Source organism: Erithacus rubecula (assembly GCF_903797595.1).
Source record: "Erithacus rubecula genome assembly, chromosome: 13".
NCBI classification, from domain to species: Eukaryota; Metazoa; Chordata; class Aves; order Passeriformes; family Muscicapidae; genus Erithacus; species Erithacus rubecula.
Window position 1 is genome coordinate 8,371,870 of NC_136665.1, and position 24,115 is coordinate 8,395,984.

At 39.2% G+C, this 24,115-nt stretch overlaps 1 protein-coding gene across 1 annotated transcript; it reads left to right on the forward strand.

The window, feature by feature from the left end:
* Positions 1–5,172: 5,172 nt before the first annotated feature.
* Positions 5,173–24,079, forward strand: CCDC66 (coiled-coil domain containing 66). The gene is made up of 19 exons (XM_079317196.1): positions 5,173–5,198; positions 6,150–6,239; positions 6,364–6,373; positions 8,365–8,779; positions 9,601–9,736; positions 9,877–9,980; positions 10,905–11,023; positions 11,199–11,375; positions 12,145–12,276; positions 13,699–13,949; positions 14,321–14,405; positions 15,199–15,360; positions 16,273–16,426; positions 16,838–16,960; positions 17,486–17,964; positions 18,880–18,917; positions 19,029–19,211; positions 19,479–19,722; positions 23,688–24,079. The coding sequence occupies exons 1-19, from the start codon at positions 5,188–5,190 to the stop codon at positions 23,766–23,768; spliced, it is 2,994 nt and encodes a 997-aa protein (XP_079173322.1). The 5' UTR covers positions 5,173–5,187; the 3' UTR covers positions 23,769–24,079.
* Positions 24,080–24,115: the final 36 nt, after the last annotated feature.

The window sequence follows — 24,115 nt, forward strand, 5'->3', positions numbered from 1 at the left end:
TCTAATCTCTCATTACCAGAAAATACTGCTATTTTGATGCAAGATTTATTATTTCCCAACACTTATTGAGAACTATATTTGTAAGGATGCCAAATTCATGTTTCAACACTCACTCTGTATTACAGTAAAGGACCATGAGGTTTTGTTTCTTTGCTGGTGAGAACATAGAAAACTTGGTAAAAATCTGCAGCCCTCAGGTTCTTAACTTAGACCACAATCCATTATTTTCTTTATAACCTTTTGCCTTACCATACATAAGTTCTACTTCTACACTTTATGCCACTTCTCTCATAACTCTACATAGAAATTCTCTTTAGTCACATAAATGTTGCAATAATTTTTGTGATGGGTTTGAGATTTTTTTTTTCCAGTTAAAATTTCTGTGAGAAGAAACAGTGCATGAATTGATTGTGAGGAGAACTATGGCTATGTGCAATTTGAAAGTCCTGTGCACAAACAGATATGCAGCAACTCTACCTGTCCTTTTGAAGCAGGCTCTCTTTCAAAAGTGAGTAGTCTTTTTGGGAAAGATCCAGTTATGTAATCTCTGAATAATTCCTACAAAGATGAGAACAGATTACAATTCTTAGGTGTGCATGAGATACCCAAATACACCAAATCTTTTACAAACATTTATGGCAAATGCTATAGAGCACAAGCAGCCAATTGAAGGATTTATCTCAAGTGGAAATTAAGATTCCTTGTTGTGATATGGTGCAACTCCACTGGAGCAACAGCCATTTTTACCACCCATCAATCTGACTGCAGCCCTATCAAACCCATGGACTTGCAGGCTACAAAAGACTGCAGCAGGTTTCAATTTACATAGATTTGGGTTGTTTACTCCTGAGTTTCTCCTCCCAGCTTAATTTGTTAAGTAAGATATATGCAGTAAGAACATATTTCTTTACATTCCTTATGTACTTCTTGAAGGACTAAACTATGCATATTTGAGAATATAAAAGCATGAATTCTCCATAGAACAGGTTATGCAAACACACTGCCCATGTACACAGATATCATTTAAATCCATCTGTATGAAGGAAGGAAATGTGCAAAACCCCATGCTGGGAACAAAAGTGTGGTATATGTGACCTGCACATTTCTTGGCCACAAAGGCAGGCTTCAGAAACTGAATTTCTCTGCTAGAGAGGAATATATTTTAGAAATATTCTAGTGTTTATAAACTTCTCAGTATGTAGTAATCTACACCATCAGATATAAAGACTAATTTATGGAAATCACATAAGCCCCTGTTTGGAATTATAGTTTAGAATCAGAATGTGCAGTCCTGTATCAAGTGGAGTATCAAAAAGCAAATAACTTTCTTTAAAGAACGATTTTTTAAAAAAAAATTCAACACTCAGTTTATTTGGCACACAGATCACATGTTCATTCCATTAATCATCAAGTGTGTGCTGGCTAAAGATTAACACCATCTCATGCTGGCATTTGATTGCATTCAGTTGATAGTTACTATTCATCGTGTTGCTTTTGCAGGAAGCAATCAAGGAAACAAGTCTAAAAACTTCCATTTGCATTATCTAAAATGTATTGGAAGCAAAGCCAAAACTGTTTAGATTTCCCATTTAACTCCAAAAGCCCTGAAAGCTACGTATGAATTTGAAACTTTAAGGACACTCCTGATTTATTTTACTGCAATGTCTGGGTAGGAAACTACATACAAGTATTAAGAGGAAGGATAATAATTTCTGTCCACTACTGTAGGGTATAAAGATACACTTTCTATGAAGGTCAAATTATTCTGAAAACATTTGGGAATCCCTTGCTCCAAAAGTAAATTGAAAACCAAAAATTAATGGACTCAAACCATACTAGCAGCATATTCAACAATTTCAAAACACTTGCCCATGCAGCAACAATGCCAAACACAAATCTGGCTACATTCCATATGCAAGCCCCATAAGAAATGTATTCTTGGGGGACTCTCTCAGCTTCATTGGTATTGTAAATACATTTGCAAACTGAATTCCAAGCCAAAGCCCCATTGTTCCAACTTCCACAAGGCATCACTAACAGTGTTGCATTTAATCATTGTGCCAATCCATTTATCCACCTGGAAACAAATACAACCATTCTGAGTGGAGTTCTGATGAGTAAGTGATTGAAAAATCAATGGGACTTGTTCTCTTAAGTTAATTATGACCAGATATTAATGGTATTTATGTGTCTGGAGATCAAGACAGACACCTGATGGGTCTTTCATAACACCTACCTCCCACTGAAATCTTATCCTCTTACCTTGCTTAAATGAGCTACTAAAAAGTTTAATTAACAAGCGATTAAAGTGCTTGTATAGTGTTTCACCATCCTTAGGAGAGCTGCATGTAACCTGAAAGCATTTTTATTCAGTCCTCTAGAATGATAAATCAAGGACTTAGGAATGCTGGTGATTACCAGGAAATGAAAGAGAGCCTGGTATTACTTATCCTGCAAGCACTGCAGCAGTCCCAGTATTATCTCCTCTGTTCTCCTTTCTAGAGGCATGAACACTGTAAATATTTTTGGACAAGCAGTAAATAAACAGTCTTTAAATTTCTTCAGGTATTTCATTTCAATTCCTATGCTGTCCATTACGTTGGATTCTAATAGCTACATAAAATTCTGCAGAGAATCAGTAACTATCAGTAATTATAACATGGAAGCATGACAAGTTAGAATGTAGTCCATGCAATCAGACTTACTGTCATGAATATATTATCCATAGTTTGGAATGTGTGGTTGAAGATTCTAGTCCAAAATACCAAAATGCCCATATAAGAAAATGTGTCAGTTTATAGACTGCCTGCAAATTTGTACTGTCTGCATCAGTGCACATTGTCCCCTCAGTGCAAGGCAGGAAACTGGGATGCTGAGGGATAGAGTATTCTCCTTTCCATCTTTGATAAGTACATACTTTGATGCAGTCCTTCTCCAATATGTAAACATTCCATAGGGACTCATTGTGAAACTGCAGCTCTTAAGGGACTTTGGATATTTTTATACTTCTGCCTCTTAATGTGGGAATGACACATGACATTCCCAAGGCAGTTTGAAAGCAAAAGTTATCTGGCCTTCATATTAACATAAAACTAATTGTGCAGTAATGGAATCAGTATTTTTTTTTTTACCATGTAGGAAGTCCTTTTACACAATTTACAATCTGCTTATTTGCCTAAATAATTTTATTTTCTGTAGTATTTTTTATCAAAGGCCTTGAAGACTTGCCAGTTTTGAAAGATCCAGTTCCATATATGTAGGACAGGTTTTGTAGATAGTCTTGATTTGTCTACAAGGAACACAAATGGTTTTTACCCAAGTTCTGAAACCACCAATCAGCTACTATCAGTTTTTTGAAAGAACACATCATTTGCCTAACAAAACACTAATAATTTACAATATAGTCCTTATAAGATTATTTTATCTATGACAAAGTTTTGAAAAGATGCTTGAAGGTTGCCACCTGCTGTTTCTGACAAAAAGCAGGAGACAGCTCTGCTTGGCTGTATTATTTAAAATTCTGCAAGTATAATGGAAATCTATTAATTTAGAGAATTCATTGTGAAGCAGGGGATGAAATCTCACTGCTTTTACCACCCATCTTGTATGTTCTGTGCTTCACTGGACTTCATAAGCAGTGCACTGTTAAGAAAAACTCCAGGCTTTCTTTTCTCTCCTTCCCTTGTTCTAGTCCCTAAATGAAAGTTTCAAAGACTTCTTAGCTGGTGTATAGATAAGCACCAAACAATAAGCTGCAAAGCAGTATTTGGAAGGGAAAAAAAGCCATAATTTTGTCTGCTGAGTAATAATTTTATAGAAATACAAGCAAAGCAGTTCAGAGATTTTGTGCACACAATAAACTGCACCTCAACTGTCTATTTGTTTATTATTGCTTAGCTTCATGTGCAACCTCACAAGGGCAGCACTTCTCTTACCATTAGAGGATCTGCCCCTTTATCTGTGGTACTTTTGGCAAGACAAAATTAACCACATCTAGAAGCAACACTATTCCAACAGATCTTGAGGTCTTAACTCCTTTGAAATAATGGAATTCAGTAAGCATTTGGCTTTAAGCATAAGCCTAAATGCCATCTTGAATAGTAAATAACTCAACGGGCTCTGAAGCATTTTATTGAATCTGACTGTATTCTTTAACATAACCAAATCCTCCTTTGCCAAACGTAGATTCATTTAATTTGCATTTTACGGGTCCCATTATTCCAGAAGGTGTACCCACACAACAGCAATCCTCAGTCTACAGCTCCCAAAACGCTTCTCGAGCATCACAAACGAGCCAGGACCACAAACCAGCAGCTGGAAACCACCAAACCAGTGGCGATCGGCAAGGGCCGGATCGCCCAATTCAGCAGGAGCGCGGTGTAGAAAGCGCCGCGGCAGCGCAGGGCGGCCGGTCCCGGGACACGGCTGCGGGACGGGACGGGACGGGACGGGACGGCTCCTACCGGGACACGGCAGCCGGGACGGGACGGCTCCTACAAGGGCACGGCAGCCGGGACGGGACGGGACGGCTCCTACCGGGCACGGCTGCGCTGCCTCTGGGGAACCCCGCGCCCTCCGCTCTCGGCTCTCCCTGCTCAGTGTCTCGTCTTCATTACCGCTCTTTGCCTCTCCAGATGGAGCTGCGCGGCCCCCGCCGTTCCGACCCTTACCTTCAGCCTCTCGCCCCTCTCCTACCTTGTCCGCTTTGCCCAAATCACTTCAGAAAATACGTAAATACATATAAAATGCGAGCGAGTAGCTGCCGCCCGCAGCGGCTGGCTCAGACCCTCCCCACACGCATCTTCTCTCCCTCCCCGCTCGCCCCTTGTTCCCCTGCTTTCCCTCGTTCCTCCGCAGGTGCTCGAGGCCGGGGATAATCGCCCGGCTATTGCTTCGCACCCTCAGCCGGGCTGCGAGACCCCATCCCCCGGGACGGGCGGGTGCGGGACCTCATTCCCAGCGCTCTGGACCCGGGGGACGTGCGTGACTCCATCCCTCAGGACTCCATCCCTCAGGACTCCATCTCCCGGCGCTCCCGGCCGCCCCGCCCCGTAGTGCTGCGAGTGCTCATTGGTGGAGGTTTTCCCGCGGACAACCAATCGGCGTGCGGCTCCTTCAGCGGGGCGCGGCGCTGAGGGCGGGCGATGCGCGGGGCTCGGCGGGGCTCGGCGGCCGCCGGGCAGCGCCATGAACCTGGGGTACGGAGCGAGCGGGGCCGCGCCGGGCGGGCAGCGGGACGCGCTCCCTGCGGGATGCAGCGGTTCGGGGAGGGTCGGTCCCGCGCCAGGGCGGGAGTGATCTGTGGGACGGAGCAGGGGGCTAGCGACCCTTCTCGTGGGAGGCCTCGGGACGGGCTGTGGGGCGCGGCGGGCGGCGCGGGGTGCCGGGCAGCGCGGGCCGGGGGCAGCGCGCACCCTCCGCGTCCCGCGGGCCCCGCCGGCTGCGGCTCCGAGCGGGCCGGGCCGGGCGGCGGCTCCCCTCAGTGAAGGGATCCTTTCTAAGCTGCCCCTTAGAAAGCTGCGTGCGAGCTCCAACTGCGCTGGATTATTTAATTGTTAACATTTTATAATGAAATATGAAGATAAAGTATTACTTGAAGTTCATATCGTCATGTTGGATTGTCCCAGGGCACGGAAGAAAGAAAAGCGGTTGGGTGCTTCACGTTGCCACGTTTTTATCTTGTAAACGCTTAGAAATAGCGCTTGTTGCGCTTGCAAAGGTGAATTGTTGTGCGTGGAAGCACAACCAAAGGATGTTCCCAAAGTACAAAGTGCTTCGTGATCAGCGCTGGCGTTCGGGAGACTTGGTTAGACATTTGTGTAGCACCCCCGTTATATTGTCGGATTGTTAAATTCTTGAGAGGTATTGCTCTGTGTAACAGTATTGAGCGGCATCTTTAGTGTTAAAGATCTGCTTTGCAACATACCAATCCAGTTTTTTCAGTACCAGTAAAACTGTATCCTCTTCAAGACGTTGATTACTTTGTTTTAAGTAACTTCTCAAAACATAGCTTGGGATGTGAAGGACCGTCTGAAACAGCAGTAAATACTGTGCTATAATTAAGTACAATTGTTCCTATTATTAATGTAAAAATCTTACCGTTATCAGATTACTTAATATATCAGATTCTTCTCTCTCTCCTTTTGCAGTGATGGACTGAAGCTTGAAACCGAAGTGCTGGATGGAAAGCCTAGGCTAATTTTAGCTTCTTCTGGTATTTTTAAAATTATTTATCTCAAGTAATCTTTAAAGCTTCTTGAAGTTAAACCTAACATCCAAGAGACATAAAGCCCAGCTTTCCTGAAATATTTTTCATCTTAGGAAGAGTGTGCATTGTTATTTACAAGTCCTCTCTCTCACCAGCTCGATTGGAGTAGGTTGATAATGAACTCTGAATAGTCTGTGTACCAGGGAACAGCTGGCAAATAGTCTCCACTGCTTAGCTGGTCATAAAATTAAAAAGTTAAGTGCTATTGTGTATCAACTGGCAAAACTTGATAATTTCTGTAACTTTATAGTACCTTACTTGCCAGGATGGAAGAGGCTTAATAACTGCTTCAGTTACACAGCATTATAGTAAAATCACATTTTTAAAGTCGCTTCAGTATTTGCAATTAGATGTTTTGAGCCAGGAAGGAATTCCAGTGCTCTTTACAACCATCTTTAGCATCTTTGGCTGCATAGGGACAGTCTGTGTTCCAGAGTGCTCCAAGATAAAGCCTTGTTGTGGACAGTGAACTAGCCTTGAACAAGCAGTCTTTTCCAGAATCATCTTGTTTATACATTGATATCAAACATTTCCTTGAATTAAATGCTGTCAAAAATTGCATCAAATGGTATTTGTTCTGAATTTTGGTTTTTGCACTGAAAAACACTGCTCACATTCTCAAGGGCTAAAGTAGGGTTATTCTGCAGTAGCTTAAGCTGCTACTGGAGAGTTTTTCTCTCTTGCACAGAAAAAAACCCCAAAGAAAATAGCTATGTGTACAGGATTGCTTGAGTACCACATTCCCTCTATTAATATTAGAACAGTCTTTATTCATAAGTATTATATTGAACATGGTACTTACTATTTTTGAGACTACTACACCTCTATGCATCCTCCAGGATGTGAGTTAAGACTGAACAGGTGTGGAAGTAATGGAGACAAACAGTATCATGGAACCAAAGAAGGCACAGGGCTCTGTGAGAAACAGTGAATAGCTGGGGAAGGTCTGACTGGCACAATGATTTGATTAGATGTGTATTAAACTGTACAGGGTTTTTTAATAGGAAATAGTTACTGAAATATATCTAAATTTTTTCCAACATACTTTTGAAGTATGTATACTGAAATAAGTAAAAAAAAAAAGTAAAATAATCAGAACAGATGGTATGGGAAAAGTACTTTCCCATGATTTACAAAAATTGGATTAATATAACGTTTTACTAATTTCTCAAGATTGTTTTTCAGGAGCAAGTTGTTATTAAATACTTCTTTCATATGTTTGTGTTTGTTTCCCAAAAGATAAATCAAAGTCTGCCAAGAAGGTAAGTCTAAAATTTTTAGAACACACACTATTGTTAACTATTTGTTAACAAAAAATTTGAGAAATTGAACTGTTAAATACTTGCAATCAATTATATTTATGAAAAAGAAATATATGAGTCCCTTCTAACTTGAGATATTCTGTTATTTCTCAGGTTTATAATAGCTGTTCAAAAGGATGAATTCAAAGTTTTTTTAATTTCTTTACTTTTTCAAAATGCTTTAGTTTCCTTGACCAAGGAGTTAGAGCAGCAGAGAGAATCATCTAAATTGGAACTTTCCAAGACCTTAAAGGAATTCTGGTAAAATAGAGATCTGAAGAGTGTTTGATTTCAAGTTTGGTTATGCAGGTTGTCTCTGAGTAAACTGGAATGCTATGGGTTTAGGAAGGAGAAAAAGCATAAAAATGTCCTAATGGACAGGAAATAATTAGAAGTTTGTACCAAGGACCTTGGAAAGGATAAGTCTTTAGTTCAGAGTGGAAAAATCAGTATTGAAATACAGCTGGCTGCATGATGAATACATGTACCTGTTTGGGGCCAGGCTTCAGAAACACCAAAGTAATGCAGATTTAATGCTTATTAATACTTTTAAATGTCATGCTACATAAAGTTGTTATTGATACTGTCATTTTGAAATACTCAAATTCAGGTGCTGTGCCCTCTTCCAAAAGTATTCCTGGTACTCATGAAAATATTTCATTAGTTTATATGGGGTTTCTACAGAAAAGAAAAATTACACTTATTTTCCTTGTTGCTTCAGTCTTGTTTTCATTTGTTACAAATACAATTTTTTCTTCTTATTTAATAGATGGTGAAATCTTTTTGCTTTGACAGATGGGTAATAAAGCCAGAGCACATAAACAGGCATTGAGAATGAAGCACACTGGGCTCATCTTGAGGCCAACACAAAATGCTTGTATCAAGCAGGAAAGTTTAACAAAACCAAGGAGTGAATCAAGCTTATCAATGAGAAAAGGTGAAAAACTGCAAGTAAATAAACATTCCTCACATGAAGCTACAACTAAAGGATACTCTTTGATTTTCCAAAGAGATAAGACAAACAGAGATCCTGATTCAGAGGATCCTAGTATTGTGAAAAAAACTAAACACAAACCTCAAGCCCCACATGTGTCAGCTGAAGACTTAAAAAGTTTGGTGTGTTTAACACAAACACAGCTTCAACAGATTTTGAAGATTGTTAAAGAAGGAAGAAGCATCTCTGAAACTCATGAAAAGCAAGAGGAAATGGGTAAGACACCAGCCATGGAATGCATTTGTTTCATGGAAACAGCAAGAGTTGGTAATTTAAGCTTACTTGCACATTGTAGAGATGTCACATTTATGTTGGGTGGTTACAGACAAAATACCATTTGCCATTATGGATGTAACATTGTTACTGTGAGGAACCAAGCATTTCAGAATTGTGACAGCAAAAAAGATTGATTGATTGATAGATTTCCAGTATTTTGAAGAGCAAACCAGCAAGAAATGTCATCACTGTATGATGCAAAATAAAACCTATTTTACACTGGGGAAAAACAGAACTGCACTGTACCTCTGCCCAAAGAGAAGGGCCCTTCTGGTTTGTGAAGAGTTCAGGTCTTCCTCTGTGTCTCAAGAGCACTTCTGCCATTTCCCTATGGCCAAAGATGGATATGTGTCTTTTTGCTTATATGGACTGTCAGTGCTGAATGTATTTTTCCTTTTCCCTCCCCACTTCTACTCAGAAGTGTAAGAACTGGTGCTCATCTTCCTTTATTGCATTCTTCCTCCTATTGGTGGATCTGTGGAGGGGGTCAACTTTGGCACCAAGAGTAAGACATCCTGCAATTTATTAGAGTCCCATACTCTGAGCCCTTAGTCAAGAATAAGTGATAACTAAGTCTAGCATTTTAAAAATACCCTGTGAAGGTCTAAATTAAGTGCCTTAACTATATAAGCAGGGCTGAAAACACTTCTGTTAAATTGTGGTGAATCTGCAAGTTTCTGCTGCTCTCAAAGTATTTATTCAAAGCTGAAGCAAGTTTAGTGGTTATATATACATTTATATATATTTATGTTCTACCACAGCTACTAATGAGGCATCAGAGGAAAATGTTATAGCATCACTCCAAAAAGATTGTGAAGTGTCCCCAGTTCCAGATGAAGCAAACTCTGATTCAGGCAGGAAACAAGAAGCACAGCCACAGCCAGGACAGAAAGTTATGTAGGTACATTTGTGTTAGTGTGTACAAAAATTCTGTCTGCAATAAAGGTTCATATCATATGTTAATAACATTAATTTTGTTTATAAATACTAATTTAAAAGTTGCCACTAAAATCTTCTCCCTCCTTCCTTTTCTCTAGAAAGGATTCATGGAAACCTGCTGACTTGTTTAGTACCTTGGGTGAAAGAGAAGGGAAGAAAGCCTTATTGGAATTTAAGAAGACCCAATGGAAGAAGGAATTAGGTACTTATGTTGTATAAAATACATTTTTGATCAATTTTTATTGCATTCAGAATGCCAAGAAACTTGATATTCCTTGTGCCCTTTCACATTTATTTCAGTACAGTTGCTACAAATTGAAAAGTAAATAAGTCTCCAAGACAGATTAAATTTCTTGAATTTCAAGACTTATGCAAATATTATAAATTCTTGCAAGAAACACTTTTTTGCCAATTAAATATTATCTCAAATAATATATATTGTTATGCTTTGTATTTTAGGTGCTACTTGCAAGTAGTTTTGTCGCATTCTGACAATAATTGACTGCTGTTATAGTTTAAAAATTCATTTGTTTTTTAATGGCAACAGCATAACTCCAATCTACAAGTATGACTGAGTGTATGAAATTGCAATTTGAACTTGAGAGAGTTTGCAGTCCAGTCCCATCACCAATCAAGGGGAATCTCTGGAGGAAACTAAAACTTTAATAATACAGTAGTAAATTCCCTCTGACAAATTAAGCTTTTTATGATTCACATGGAGGAGTGCTGTGTTTTGTTTTGAACTTGAATTTAGATCATTTGGTTTCAAGGTTTAATTCTGCATTGTCAGTAGCTTCCATTATACCTCCATTGTTTTTAATAATATTAAAGTAATTCAAGACTGGTGTAACAAAATTGAGAGAGTTTATATATTGGTTGTTTGCTAGTTTTACGTGGGAAATTGTTTTTTAGTCTTCTCAGAGAGACTCCCCAGTTAGCTCTGCATCCCTGGGCAGACACTCACTTTGCTCTTAAGAGCAAAGGGCTGTTCAGACTGATCAGTGACAACTGTTGTGTCCATTTCACAGTCCAAGTGACAGGGAGACATGCATTGCTGTCTGTTTCTTTTTTTTAACTGCTAAATGTTTGCAGTAGGAACTCTTACTAGAGTTTGGTTTTGTTTAAGATGAACAGGTAGCCCTGAAGAAGAAACTGAAAGAAACTTTGGAGGGAGAGGTGGGTTATTTCTGGGCAAAACTTGGCAGTGATAAAACCCATAAAGTGGAAACACCTGACCCAGACCAGGTAAGGCTGTCAATAAACACAAGAGCACAGTTTTCACAGCACTGTTGCAGAACAGTTTAACTTCTAATTCATAGAAGATGAATTTGTTATAATAAAATAAGAAGATTTTGTTATAATTTTGTAATAATGAAACAGGTGAACTAAGTAAGTCTCAGAATGGTCCCTTTATTTGCAGACAGTGTTTCCAGCTGACTCAGTTCATGGCACTGAGGAAAACTCTGCCTGTACAGCTGCTTTAGCCACAGAGGCTGATGGAGTTGCACTGAACGTTCCAGGAGCTCCAGCTGGGCACTCCTCTGATTTCAGTTCTTCTAACTTTCCAGCTGGTAGTTGTACAGCATTGGCTTTCAGGGTAAGATCTTCAATTGCATACAGGTGTTTTTTTACTTATTTATTAACAACAAATGTTTGTCTCTAAAAGAAGTTATTTTAAACTAGAATTCCTTAGACCTTTTTGCTGTGCATAAATAACTTTGTCTAAATGAATGTTTACCAAAATATCAATGCTTTGAAGATGGCACTTCCTTCAAAACTGATGTGAAAAACAGTACTAGAGGTGTGACATGCAGTATTCATTAGTTTTCTAAGTATGAGTTGAAGAAATAGAGAAGTGGTAACCTGTATAAAATAGGTTTTGATATTGATGGCAGAAGGTTCAAGTAGGTCTGAAATTATGGCTGCTAGGCAGTGATTGAAGAGAGTTTTTTGTCAGATGGCATTGGAAGTTCTCAGTGCCACTGGAGCTTGTTATAAATAATTCAGAGATCTGTTAAGAAGAAGAAAGAAGATGGTAGCTCCTTAATTTGAGACAGATCACCACTAATTACACTGTGGTGCTTAACCTACCTGGAACACTGAGCAGTGAACTAGAGAAAGAAAAAGGAATTTTTGTTCATGATACAAGAATGTAGGGTTTTCTGGAGTGAGATGCTTCAAGTAGGAATTATTTTTCTATTAGCAGTCAGACACTCGGTACAGTTACAAACTTACATGGTTTTATGTACTAGAGAAAGGTCTAGTTTTGCTCTCCAGCCAAAGGCAGAGCTTTCTGCCAAGTCTTTATTATGTGGCTAAACAAGATACTTAATTTCTTGTGGAACTAGCCAGTTATCTTATTTCAGGAAGCTGTGCCACAGGAGAGACCTTTTAGTGCTTTGAAGCATGAGCAACAGAAGAAGTGGCTTGAAGAGTTGAACAAGCAGAGGGAAGAAGCTAAACTACGAAAAATAGAAGAAAAACTTAATTTATCAAAGGTACCTGTGGTTTAGAGGGATTTTTTGAAATAAGAGAGATCTTACTTTCTTTTTGTTTTTAGAAATAAAAATTGTGATTAGTGAAGTGGCAACAAAAATGGAATTTTCTGCAGCATGTCCAGGTTTTCACCATAAGGATGAAGTGAACACTGAGCCTGTTCAGTATTTTAGTGCCTGGTGTGTTAGAGGGCTTGCTGCAGGGATGGAGACAGTGCCAACATCACTGAAAATCAGGGAGAAAATAAAACCCCTCTAGCATTATATTTGAAGTGAGAGAATCAGGCATTACTTCATTTTCTGGCCAGGATGTGCCAAGGAAAATATTCCAAACACACATGTTTTTGCAGGTTTTCCCCCAAACTTTATACAGTCAAAACTCATAGAGATGCACTGTTTTAAATTAAGTTCATTGGTCCAGAGTTGAGCAACCTCCAGGATTCAGTTTCCCATTGGATCTGAATCTCCTCACCTCCATGTTAATTAAATTTTCATTCTTACCAGTCCATTCTGGATCAGATGTCTCCAGTTCTGTCAGAGGCAGCATCTGAGGGTAAATGTTAGTAGATGGCCACTGATGTTTTGTTGATGTTCCACTGATGACCTTTTATCTTTCTTGGTATCTTTGCTGCTCCCAGTCTGTTGGTATGTTCAGCCCATCTCCTTAAGAGTTATTCTGCATCTCCTAATAAAACAAGAAAATTCCTTTCTGCAAGGCAAAGTCGAGTCAAGCCTTACTAGAGAGACAAAATAAAAATTTAACACTTAATATTGTTTCCAACAGTAGTGCTATACTTTGTTTCTCTTTTCCACCATGTGTAGAAGAACTTGGGTTTGCAAGGTGGTATAGAGACTGTGGCTAGACACTTTGGAAAAAGGAAATTAGTGTAGACTACAGGAGTAGGAAGTATTTAAGAAAATAGCCTTACTTTTTTTTACCCTCAAAGACAGCCTTGCTGCCAGGGGTGGTTACAAACCTACATACAAGTCTTGTCTTTTCCTGAGCTGCTGAAGGATCAGACTTCCTTTATAAAGTGAATTTCTTAACTGTGAAGGGAACACAGCTGGGAAAGGTTCCTTCATTAGCTGCCTGATTGTTAATTGGGTATGTGTGCTGTGTAAGGAGGGCTGATGACACCAGGGAGTGACCTTTTCCTTTTTTTCATGAAAATGTAGTAGAAATATGTTTGTGCTGACCAGGTATGGATCAGCATTATAATCTGTGATCTGACTTGCATTTTAAGTAGCTGAGACAGTTGTCTTCTCACTTGAGGAATTAAGTGTTGTCTGCATTGTAGCTTTTCAAATGTTCCTGACTACACAATGTATAGTGTGTGTTTTATTAACCACACTTCATAAAAACAGTGCAACTGAATGCTTTTTCTTTTTTTTTTTTTTGGTTGTTGTTGTTTGATACTCATTTAGGCAGAAGAGCATGACAGATGGGAAATGCATTTTGATTCTTTTAAGAACCACTTTAATGCTAATGCACAACACCCCTTAAATGGAATGCACAGAAAGCCTGCAAGTCTTTCCCTGTCACCTGACCCCAAGGACCCAGCTGCTTTCATTCACCCTTTGTCATCTGCAGCTTTAGACAACCTCGTGCCCTTACAGATGGGAACTGCAGAAAAAGCTGCTAAAAAGGATGCTTTGGAACAAAGTCAGAGAGTCAGGTGAGTGAGCTTTGTAAGGGTAATTATTTCCCCAACCAGTACATTTCTGGTACCTCCTCAGAAATTAAAAAAAAATTAAAAATCCTTTACATTCATTTGGCTTTTGCTTTTTTCCAAATACCTGTTGTTTCACTATTGAAAGTGAAGCAGAGGTGCTGCCATTATTTATTGATGAAATTTATTGCAAATAACCTTACTTTGTTCCTTAATGAAAAGGATTTCATAATCTATTACTTAATTTATATATTCATTTATAATTAACACAACGGAATAACCTCAATATGAAAATGAAATCTAACTGATTCTAATTAAGAAAGGCTTAAGGGTTATTTTCTAGTGGTTAAAACATTGACATGTCCCTTTGTTCACAGTTTCCTCCGTTCCATGACAGCTCTGCTGGACCCTGCACAGATTGAGGAGAGGGAGAGGAGGAGGCAGAAGCAGTTGGAACATCAGGTAGACTTTGGTTTTAAAGCCTCACACTTTTTTAATAAGAAGGAAGGATGAAAGGTAATGTCTCCTGAATAAAGCATGAGATTAAATACCAGAACCCAGGGAGGCACTTGACTTTTATGCTTTAGATGGCATGTACATTGTTTGGCAATATTTCCTTTGGTCACACTGTACAATTCTCTTTCAATATTTGCACGAGATTATTGCATTTCTGTAACTGAATTTCTGCCTCAAAAAATGTACAGTTCAGTCTTTAGAGCTCTAGCAGGTTTATGTGCATTTTCCTTCAGTCTCCATTGCTACAAGGAGGCAAAATCTGCTATTTACAGATTCCCACTCCATGAACCTTTCGTTTTTTATCTACTTCACTGACATTTACCTAACCTCTGTGGCAGCCTAACAATGTGTGTCTGTGTGCTGGTGTCTTGAGCACTGTGTGAAGTCTCAGTATAAATGTGGAGACTGTTCTGGTCACACTGTTACTCTGCTGGATCAAACTCTGGATTACTGTATGTGCATAAGGTGAAAATCAGACCTTCATCTCTTTACAAGGAAAAAAAAAGTATTTTCTAAAACATAAAAAGCTCCTTTTTCCTATCTGATTATTTCAGACTGCTTGATTGGGCTGGTGGTTTTCCAGAAACAAAACCAGGAGTGTTTGAAATAAATTGTCTTCATTTCTTTTTTCAATTGTCCAAATTCAATTCTACACATACACAAAAATACACAAATAAATGTCTTACAGTACATTAATGTTACATATTTTACTTTACCCTTTTTGTTCTGATCCTGCCAGAAAGTAATAATGGCTCAGGTGGAAGAAAAACGGAAGAAGAAACAACTGGAGGAAGAGCAGAGAAAATGGGAAGAACAACAGGAAGAACTGCGCCTGGCAAGAGAAAAAGCACAACTCCAGAAACAGTTGGAAGAAGAAATGCTGAAACAAAAACAAAAGGAGGTGTGGTTTGCATTATCTTTAGTACTAAAGATGTGATTGACTGTCTCCTTCTTGTGCAAGTAGTGTTGCCCGATCCGAAGAAAACACAAACAACCGAAGTCGTTTATGCGGTGCTTTATTAAGGCCTCAGGAGCCTGTGGACTAGTGTCCAGAGACAGAGCCCCATCTTACAGAAAATTCACAGGGTTTTTATATGTTTCTTTACATGATTTCTTCATCTTAACAAATTCTTACTTCATTCTCGATACTTGGTACCATAATCTCTCTGACATTTAAGATTCTGCCAAAAGGTACATTCCCTAGATAAATGGATACACTCCTTAAGATAAGTAATTATTTCTCAACTACACTGCTTACATTACAAAATTCGCTATAAAGTTCATCTGCAGGTTACATGCAGCCTACTAAGCCTTAGCATAACTACTACTAATGTCAACTAATGTCAATTACTAAGGTTTACTACTATTTTAATACAATTTGTTGTATCAAAATGGCAACAGTAGGAGCAAGTTGGGGTTTATTACTTTCATTTAGGCTCCTTTAATTTCAACAAACCACCTTACAGGAAGTCACAGATGGCTGACATCAGATGGCATCTAGAAAAAGAGAAATTTATTAGAAGGGAAATAAATATCCAGGTAACTTGGAGGCTCACTTTTTAATGCTAAGACTAGAGATCTTTCATTAGTACAACAGAGGTTCTGAACTTAGAATCACAGAAATTAAAAGTTACATACTGTACTTACTTAACTAGTTTTGGTTTTGAAAAAAAACCAGAAAATTTCCCTAAATAAAAAGACATATAAACCTTGAGGATTATATGGTGATTAAATAATCAATTTGATTTTATTCTCTAAATAAATAATCACATATTTACCGGTTTTTTTTTGGTTTTTTTTTTTTTTTCCCAAGGAACTTGCGACTCTTAAAGCCAAAGAGCTTTATCAGACAATAGAGAAAACTCAGGAATTAGCACAGGGATCAAAACAAGAGCAGCACATTCCAGACTTGGCTCAGAAGGCACATGACATTTCAGAACTTCAGAACAGTCTTGGTGGTGGCAAGTATAAGCCTCTGTTCCTTTGGTGGTTGAAAGCAAGTTGTTTCTGGGATTGGGGTGGGTTTTTGAGGTTTTTGTTTCCCTGTGTGCATTTGGGTCATAAACCAAATTTCATTACAGTTTATTTACCTTTCAAACAAATCTAAGTGTTAACTCCTATGGAGAGTATTGTGTTTTAGTAAGTTTCAAATACTGTATTATGTAAAGGAAGAAATGCAAAGATATTGGCAGGAATGCACAGGAATATTCAGACCCATGTGCTATAAGATTTCCAGTGGAAAAGGGAGAGTATTGGGATTTGGACCAGAGTTCTCAGTATTGCCTTGACCTCTAAACCACAACAGTGTGGTAACTCTGTAGCAGGTTGTAAATTGAATTAGGTTACTAATTAGGAACAACTTTACTTACCCTTTTCAGGTGATACAGAGTTTGGAAAGTGTAATTCAGGCATTTCAGCAGGAAGTACTGATTTCCCTGATGGTGTGGGGAGTCCCCCTGAGCAGCAGGCTTCCCCTCGGAAGGACACGGCCGTGCAGACAGGTACAGAGCCCACCTGAGTTACTCTGAGGGACCTCCAGACAGGCAGGGGACCCTGCCTGTGAGACTGAGCCAGACCACTGGTACTCACAAGGAATGAAGCTAGCAAGAAATACTTGCACAGACACAGTCATGTTGGTGAATCACAGTGTACCATTTTATTCCTCTATTTATCACTATTTATTCTTCTAAATAAATTATATTTCTGTACAGTTAGTACGTACCAGTTACAAATCCCATAGTCTGCAATACAGTGTCAACTTAAGGTCACAAGCCAGTAGGTCCATGTTTTTTAAGTTACTTGATTTGGTTCTCCAGTCTTCTGTGTTTTATCCCTTCCTCACTGAGTTTGCTTCTACAGGTCCTGTCTTCCACAGAAAAAAATAAAAAATAAAAGCATTATAAAACTGTAGCAATCATTTTTTGAATAAAATAAGTAATGTAGATTGATACATATACAAAAGTCAACCAAGTAATTTGAATAGCTCAGAGTTGGACTTAAAATACAATCTTTTTTTTTTGTTTTAGATTGCTTTAGTACTTCAGCATACACTGAGTCAGCTGAAGAAAGAACTGCAGATTGTGAATCACCTGATATTTCCATAGAATATAAAGAAACCTCTACCAGCAAAACATACCAGAAGGAAATGCAGTATATGGATAAAAATAAACATTCAGGAAAAGAGACTGGTGGTATTTACAGTGATCTATATGAGCAGTATGCAAGAAAAGAAAGACACATTAAATCTTCAGAAAAGTACAGCAAAAGACCTGACTGGAACATAAACAAGCCTGAGAAAAGATACATTCCAGCCTCAGAAAGGTACCCTAAACCACTGCAGAGACAGAGGCAGGAGAACAAAGTGCGCCGGCAAATGGAGCTGCTGCAGCTGGTGGAAAGGAACAGCCCCGGGCAGCTCAGTGCCAGGAGGGGGGGACACTCAGCCAGGTCTCTGTCACCTCGGGAAGACACAGCTCTGGGGAGCAAGGGCCACACAGGCAGAAAGGTGGGTCACTGTCTGCCCTTGGAGAACTATGCTGTGGGTTTAAGACTCCTGTTCCTCACAGTTTCACCTGGGTAGGAATTCAGTTTTGTAATTGGAGCACTGGAATTCTCCTATTGCTCATCCTTATGTCAGCACTCTGTTCATCAGAAGGAGGAGAACATATTCAGATTTTGTGACTAAGTTTTTACTGTTATTTCAATCTTCCAAAGTGTTGATTCCTTTTTACTTCCTCACTACCACTGATTCATTATGTAAACAGAGTTTTACTCATTGCAAGCAGTGTGCAGGACACAGTGACATTGCTAACGTGCTTTTTTTCTCCAGTCATTGTGCTGTGCTGACAGATGAGGTACAGCAGTACCTGCTCAAGAAAACAATGGTTATTTCTGCAAAGAGCATGGATTACTGAGGATGTACTCCATTGCCACAGAAATGCTTCCCTCTTAGTGGAGTCATTCTCCATTTGCAGTAAGCATTATATCAGTAGAGCTTGTGGCTGGAAAAAAGTCTTTTAAAGAAAATACTATCAAGTGTATTCTTGGCTTTTCTCTTGCCTTCTCTCTCACTTGCTCACTCTTCTGTGTGCATACACACCTCACTTTCTCACACCTTCAAACAGCAGAACTCTGGACCTTTCCTTTAACATCTTGGATTGTAGGATTATAAATTTCTATGTTCCAAGAATATTTTTGATAGTGCTTAGAGCTGCCAAAGACAGAAAATTTGAACAAATCCTCCTGTAATTTATTTACTTCATGGGCACTGCAAGTCTCTTAAATGCAAATCTTTGATAAATACCCTTCTCCTGAACCCAGGTTCTTTTGGAATTTCAGAAAAAACTTTCTCTGAAAAATAAATAAAAAAAAAAATCTGAGATTTTTTGTTTTACTTTTCGCTTTTTTGGTTTTCTCCTAGGAAGAAAGATTTCATAAGAATCACTTGAATGAAGAAAGGTATGTCAATTCTCAGCATTCATTAAATACATTTTTACTGAAATGCACATGCTTTTCTTGTCTCCGTAATATAAAAAACTCACATTACTGAACTTGAGTTGTTCCCTACAGGTCTGACTCACCACCTGTTCCAGCAGTGAGGAGCAGATTACTCCAAGTACCCCCCCAGGCAGCGGCAGGGCTGTCCCTTGCTGGTGCCCGAGGGCAGCCAGGCAGAGCCCCAGCACGGCGGCCCCTTGGCGCGGTTCGTGCCCTACGTGCGCACGCGGGAGGTTTACTGCCCGCCGCCCCACGGTGAGACCCGTGCCACTGCTGTCCCTGTTTGCTTGATACTGGATTCTGCTGCAATCACCACAGGGCACTGAAAACCAAATTATACTCGGTATTAAAAAAATAACAAACTGTAAAGTTTTAAAAAATCTGAAAAGCGGCAAAAAAAATTCTATTATCAATTTGTTGTTTGTTTGCTTTCCTAAAGTATGATTGTACTTCCTTGTATTACTATATAGAGATGGGGGTTTAGGAATCTAAGTGTTGTTTGATTTAAAAATAGAGATAATGATCTCAACAGCAACCAACCCCTGATTTTTCACAAACTTTCAAAATCTGCTGCTTCAAAATTAAAAGAAAATTAATAAAGACATTTATTAAATTATTTGATATGCATTTACTTTTAGATCCTTACCAAATGCCACGACAGATTTTTAGCTCAGATCACGTTAGAGATCCTCTTCTAAATCCTGATGTGGTTACAATGAGAGAGAGACAACAAGCAATTCTTGAAGGATTGTCAAAATTACGGCAGGTAAGCAAAAATTTATTGGATAATTGTGCCCGTGTATATATGAATAGTGAAGTAAAAATTATCACATCGTTGTCTTTAATTTGATTTCCATAATTTGATTTATGTTTTGAACCCTGTCCTCTACTTTTGTTCCACTTTACTAATTTTCTTTTTCACATGTTGCTTCTACTTTTGGAGAATCCTTAGAGAGAGAATATGGACTCCTTAGTCCTTCAGTCAGCTATGAAACAGTGAAGTGCCTAAGCAAACTTGAAAGCAAGAGCAATTACTTGGTCCAGGTTTCCATGGTTAGGGTTGTTTTTAGGGATGTATCAGTTTCAAAAGAACAGAGTTTTAACAACACCAGAACCTTGTTAATGAGGTTTCCTCTCTGCAGTTGCCAGGTCAGGACAGAACAGTGGGGTTGGTGAGGTTGGGGGTTGGTGGGGTGGTCTCCTGTCAGGCCTGGAAAAATATTGTAATTTGCAAACTTGAAGTACAAACACTCAAAAAAATCATTCAAAGACAGCTGCTACTTGTTAGCATGTAAAAAGAAAATTCAGGATTTGTCAATCAGCCAGGTTTTCTGAAAAGAAAATGAAAATTAGCTTAATGCCACAGACACAGGAGCTCCTGAGATAAAAGCCTCTGTGTGTTTGTGTACATTGTTCTCTTTGTAGTCAGGTGCTGGTAATGGCATTGGGTTATTAAAGCCCAAGTGAATTGGATACTGCACCTGTTAGCAACCAGGTGTGGCTCACAGCCACTGAAGCCACAGGTCTGAACATGCACATGAGCACTTTTCTTTCTAAATGGTTTGACAGGACTGCAAGACAAAAAATATTTACTTCAGGCTTGCCTTTTCATTGTGAAGAACACTGAAAATAAACATGTACCACTATCATCCCTTTCTTTTAAATGGGCCCAAACTAAATGTACCTTACTGTTAGCAGCAGGATTTTGCTTTGACAGAGGAAAATTTCATGAATAATCAAAATAAAGGGAAGAAAATCTGAGAGTGAAGCACAAAAAAATTAACAGCAGTTGATGCTATTGATTACTTGTTGTGCTTTAGAAAGACAGAAGCACTGCCATGTACACAAAATGCTTCAGCAGGAGGTAAATGACTCTCCCCAGGTCAGTAAGAAAAGTTGTGACCCAAGAACACTGAAAGGCTGCCACTTTCTAACAGCTTCCACATTGGTTTCACTGGACCTGGTCTTCCCCACTGCTCATTAACATTTTTGTTAAATATCTACAGCTCTTAAGTATTTTGCCTTCTGATCCAAAGGAATCTAGTCCACAGCAGTAAAGACACCTTTACTGTGCCAGGAGCATGCAGGGGTCAGCACCCCCATCTGCACATCCCACTGTTCATTTTACACCAGCTTTTGTACTTGTACAAATCTGACACCAATTCCCTTATTTATCTTGGAGTCCCAGATCTGGAGGTTCAGGCCTTACATAACTTGTGGTTTTATCTTCAGCTTACAAATACAACACACCATTCCAATCTAACTAACACAAAGAACTACATCTTCCTTTATGACACAGAGATCTTCACATTAGACTTATGGGCCACTTACACCTATTTCTCTGATTACACTCCAGTTCCATTATCTGTTCTAGCACAACCTGTGACTTTGGAGTTTTCCACTCATTATCACTTTCAGCTGGCCAGGTCCAGGTCCAGGTCCTTGTTTGGGAAGCAGTTACAGTTTGCAATAGCCCCTAGGTCCTTGTACTGTTCACAGCCTGCAGTGATTCACCTTGTTGAGACAAGTTCCTGTTCTGTGTTTCACTTCACTTGCCAGTGGCATTTTGCTTAAGAGTGAAGCCAGATTCAAGGTGCAATCTGATCCTGTGCTTGCTGAGGATACAAAAGCCAGGGTTAGTTAAACAGGTTAAAGTTGGCAAGCTTAGAGAAGCCAGGTGAACCCACAGTCAATTTTGCAGTGGGTAAAAAGTAACAGTAAGGTTAGTCTTTCAGTGGGGCATGGTTCTGCAAGAGAGTTTACTTAAAACATGTGGAGTTCCTTTTTAAATTCCCTGCCAGCTGCAGAAGGCATTTAAGACATGAACTATTCCATATCAGTATATCTTGTATACCTAAGTCTTGTGTACTCCTCCTGACACCTGTTTTGCATCAGTTATTTCACTGAGAAAGTATGAATAGTGCAGGATTTTGTCTGAAATACAAAAAGCAGTTTTCTGTTTCAGAAGATAATCTAGTCTTGCTCTTTTGCAATTATATATAAATACATAGAGTGGATTGATAGTTTCAGACTACATACATACAATATCTATATTTACAGTACATTTAGCCATTGTTTTCTCTGGGGGAATGCACATAATAGTCACTTAATTTTGACCAGTCTTTAGTCTGTGAACTCCACACAGCCAGTGCTAAATACAGCTGGGCTGGTGCAGTAAGAGCCCAGTGGGACTGGCTGACCCAGGGAAAAGAGGGCAAAGGGAGGGTGAGTCTGTCACTGCATTTGCTACAAGACAGCAAATCTCTGCCCGTGTCTTGGGTCACAGCAGGAATAGGAACTAGCAACAGACTCACTTTCCTCACTGAAATCAAAGGTCAGTGGATAAGGCAAGCAGAGTGAATTCTTTGTGAGAAAGATGGACCAAAGTTTAAGAAAGAGGAGCACACCTCCCTCACCCCCAGGTCAGTACCACAGAGCACCCCATTGTTCCTGAGGCAGCAGCAGCGCTGCCAAGGGCTGCAGGTGACAATGGCTGGGTGGGGAAACTCCCCACGGCTCCCTGGGGAGTGTTTCCCAGTGCTGAGTACCTTCCCAGCACCCATGTGACAAACATTGAACTGCCAGCCTTCAGGGTTACTTGTTCCTCAGCTCTTGGTTTATTTTGGGCAGTTTATTTTATAACCTGGTTTTATGACATGCTTCTAAATGCAAAAAATACTCTGTAAAAATAGTAGTTTCTGATACATAGACTGAAAACACTGACCCATTAATAGAATTAACCAGATCATATTGATTAATTAGAAAGCAATTCATCAAGTGATTGAAAATGGGCAACTGCTCTCTTTCAAGGAGCCAAAGTGGAGTCTTAGAGGCTGCTTTGCTGCCACCAGTAATCTGTGTCTAAATTGCTGTAGGAGCTGCTGCCTTGCATTAGGTCCCCACCGAGCTGTGCCAGCAGCCTGTAACTCTTATCTTTGAGAAAGGCCTTGTAACTCTGAGAAAAATAATTTACTTTCTTTTTTAGAAAACAAACTTCCATGGTACCAAATTATTTCTGACTAGTCTAAAAGGAGAGCAAGGGGGCAGATATATCAATATATATATATATATGATCCTGTTAATTACAGTAAAAATACTTATGTTTAATTTATGCACATACTTGGCATATATTTTATACATTCATATGCATATCATTTAATTTATACACGTTTTATCATGTATGACTTGATAGACAAGGATATATCTCCAAGAGATTTTTTTTGTGACAGGTTTTCTCTATCATCAGTACTTCCAAGAACCATTGACACAGCAGGAACCCTGAACCTTTTGACAGTTAATCTGTGTATCCTGAGATATCTGACTCTGGCCTGGTTCCAATGGCACTGCTGCCCCTGCTCTGTATTGTTTGTGCTAAGGCTAAAAGCCCATCAGGGTTTTGGGTTCCCCTTCATACAAGAATTCACTACAATACTGCAAATGCAGAGGCAGTGCACAAAGGGGTGAGGAATTTCATTTCACATAGTGGAGAAGTCCTTTTTCCCTCTGCATGGTCATTCCTGGAAACTGGCCTGGCTTCCCTCCAGTCACATTTTTGAAGGCTGCTAGAAGTTCCCTCTCCTGAGTCTATGAGGCTGTACTGTTTCTTCTGAAGTTCTGTATTTAAAAATCATTGGGCCTTAACAAGGAAATTGTTTTTAACTATGAAACTGACACTTCACTAGGTCAGGCTTCTTGAGGAAGACAGAACATTAACATTTTCATTTATTTCAGGGCCTCCTGCAGAAGCAGAAGGAGTTGGAGAACACTCTGATTCCCCTTGTAGCTCAAGAGAACTTCATGCCACCGTTTTGAGAGGTGCATATGAATGTTCTGAATTCTTAAAATGGAAATGCACAGCACTTTGCTACTGTAATTAATTATGAACCACCTCTAGCTTTTTTATGAAAATTAAATTATAATTTTGATAGACTACAGAGTCATGTTACTTTTTATATTGAAGATACTTTAAACTCATGATGATTTGTCTGTTTAGAATGGTTTTCATGCTACCTGAAGACGTGTCAATTTAATATAAACCACCAAAAATATGGAAGTAAACTGAAACATGGGTTTTTGTAGAACTCAGTGTGTGAATTTTGATAAATAAAAAGATGTATTCTGAATGTCTTTAGTCATCTTTGTTGGTATTTTTAACTATA

What these genes read in the sequence shown, in the direction of transcription:
- CCDC66 (XM_079317196.1), top strand. An exon ending in CAGCCAGGACAGAAAGTTAT is followed by an intron (nt 9,737 to 9,876) that starts GTAGGTACATTT and finishes CCTTTTCTCTAG; the next exon opens with AAAGGATTCATGGAAACCTG. An exon ending in AAACACCTGACCCAGACCAG is followed by an intron (nt 11,024 to 11,198) that starts GTAAGGCTGTCA and finishes CTTTATTTGCAG; the next exon opens with ACAGTGTTTCCAGCTGACTC.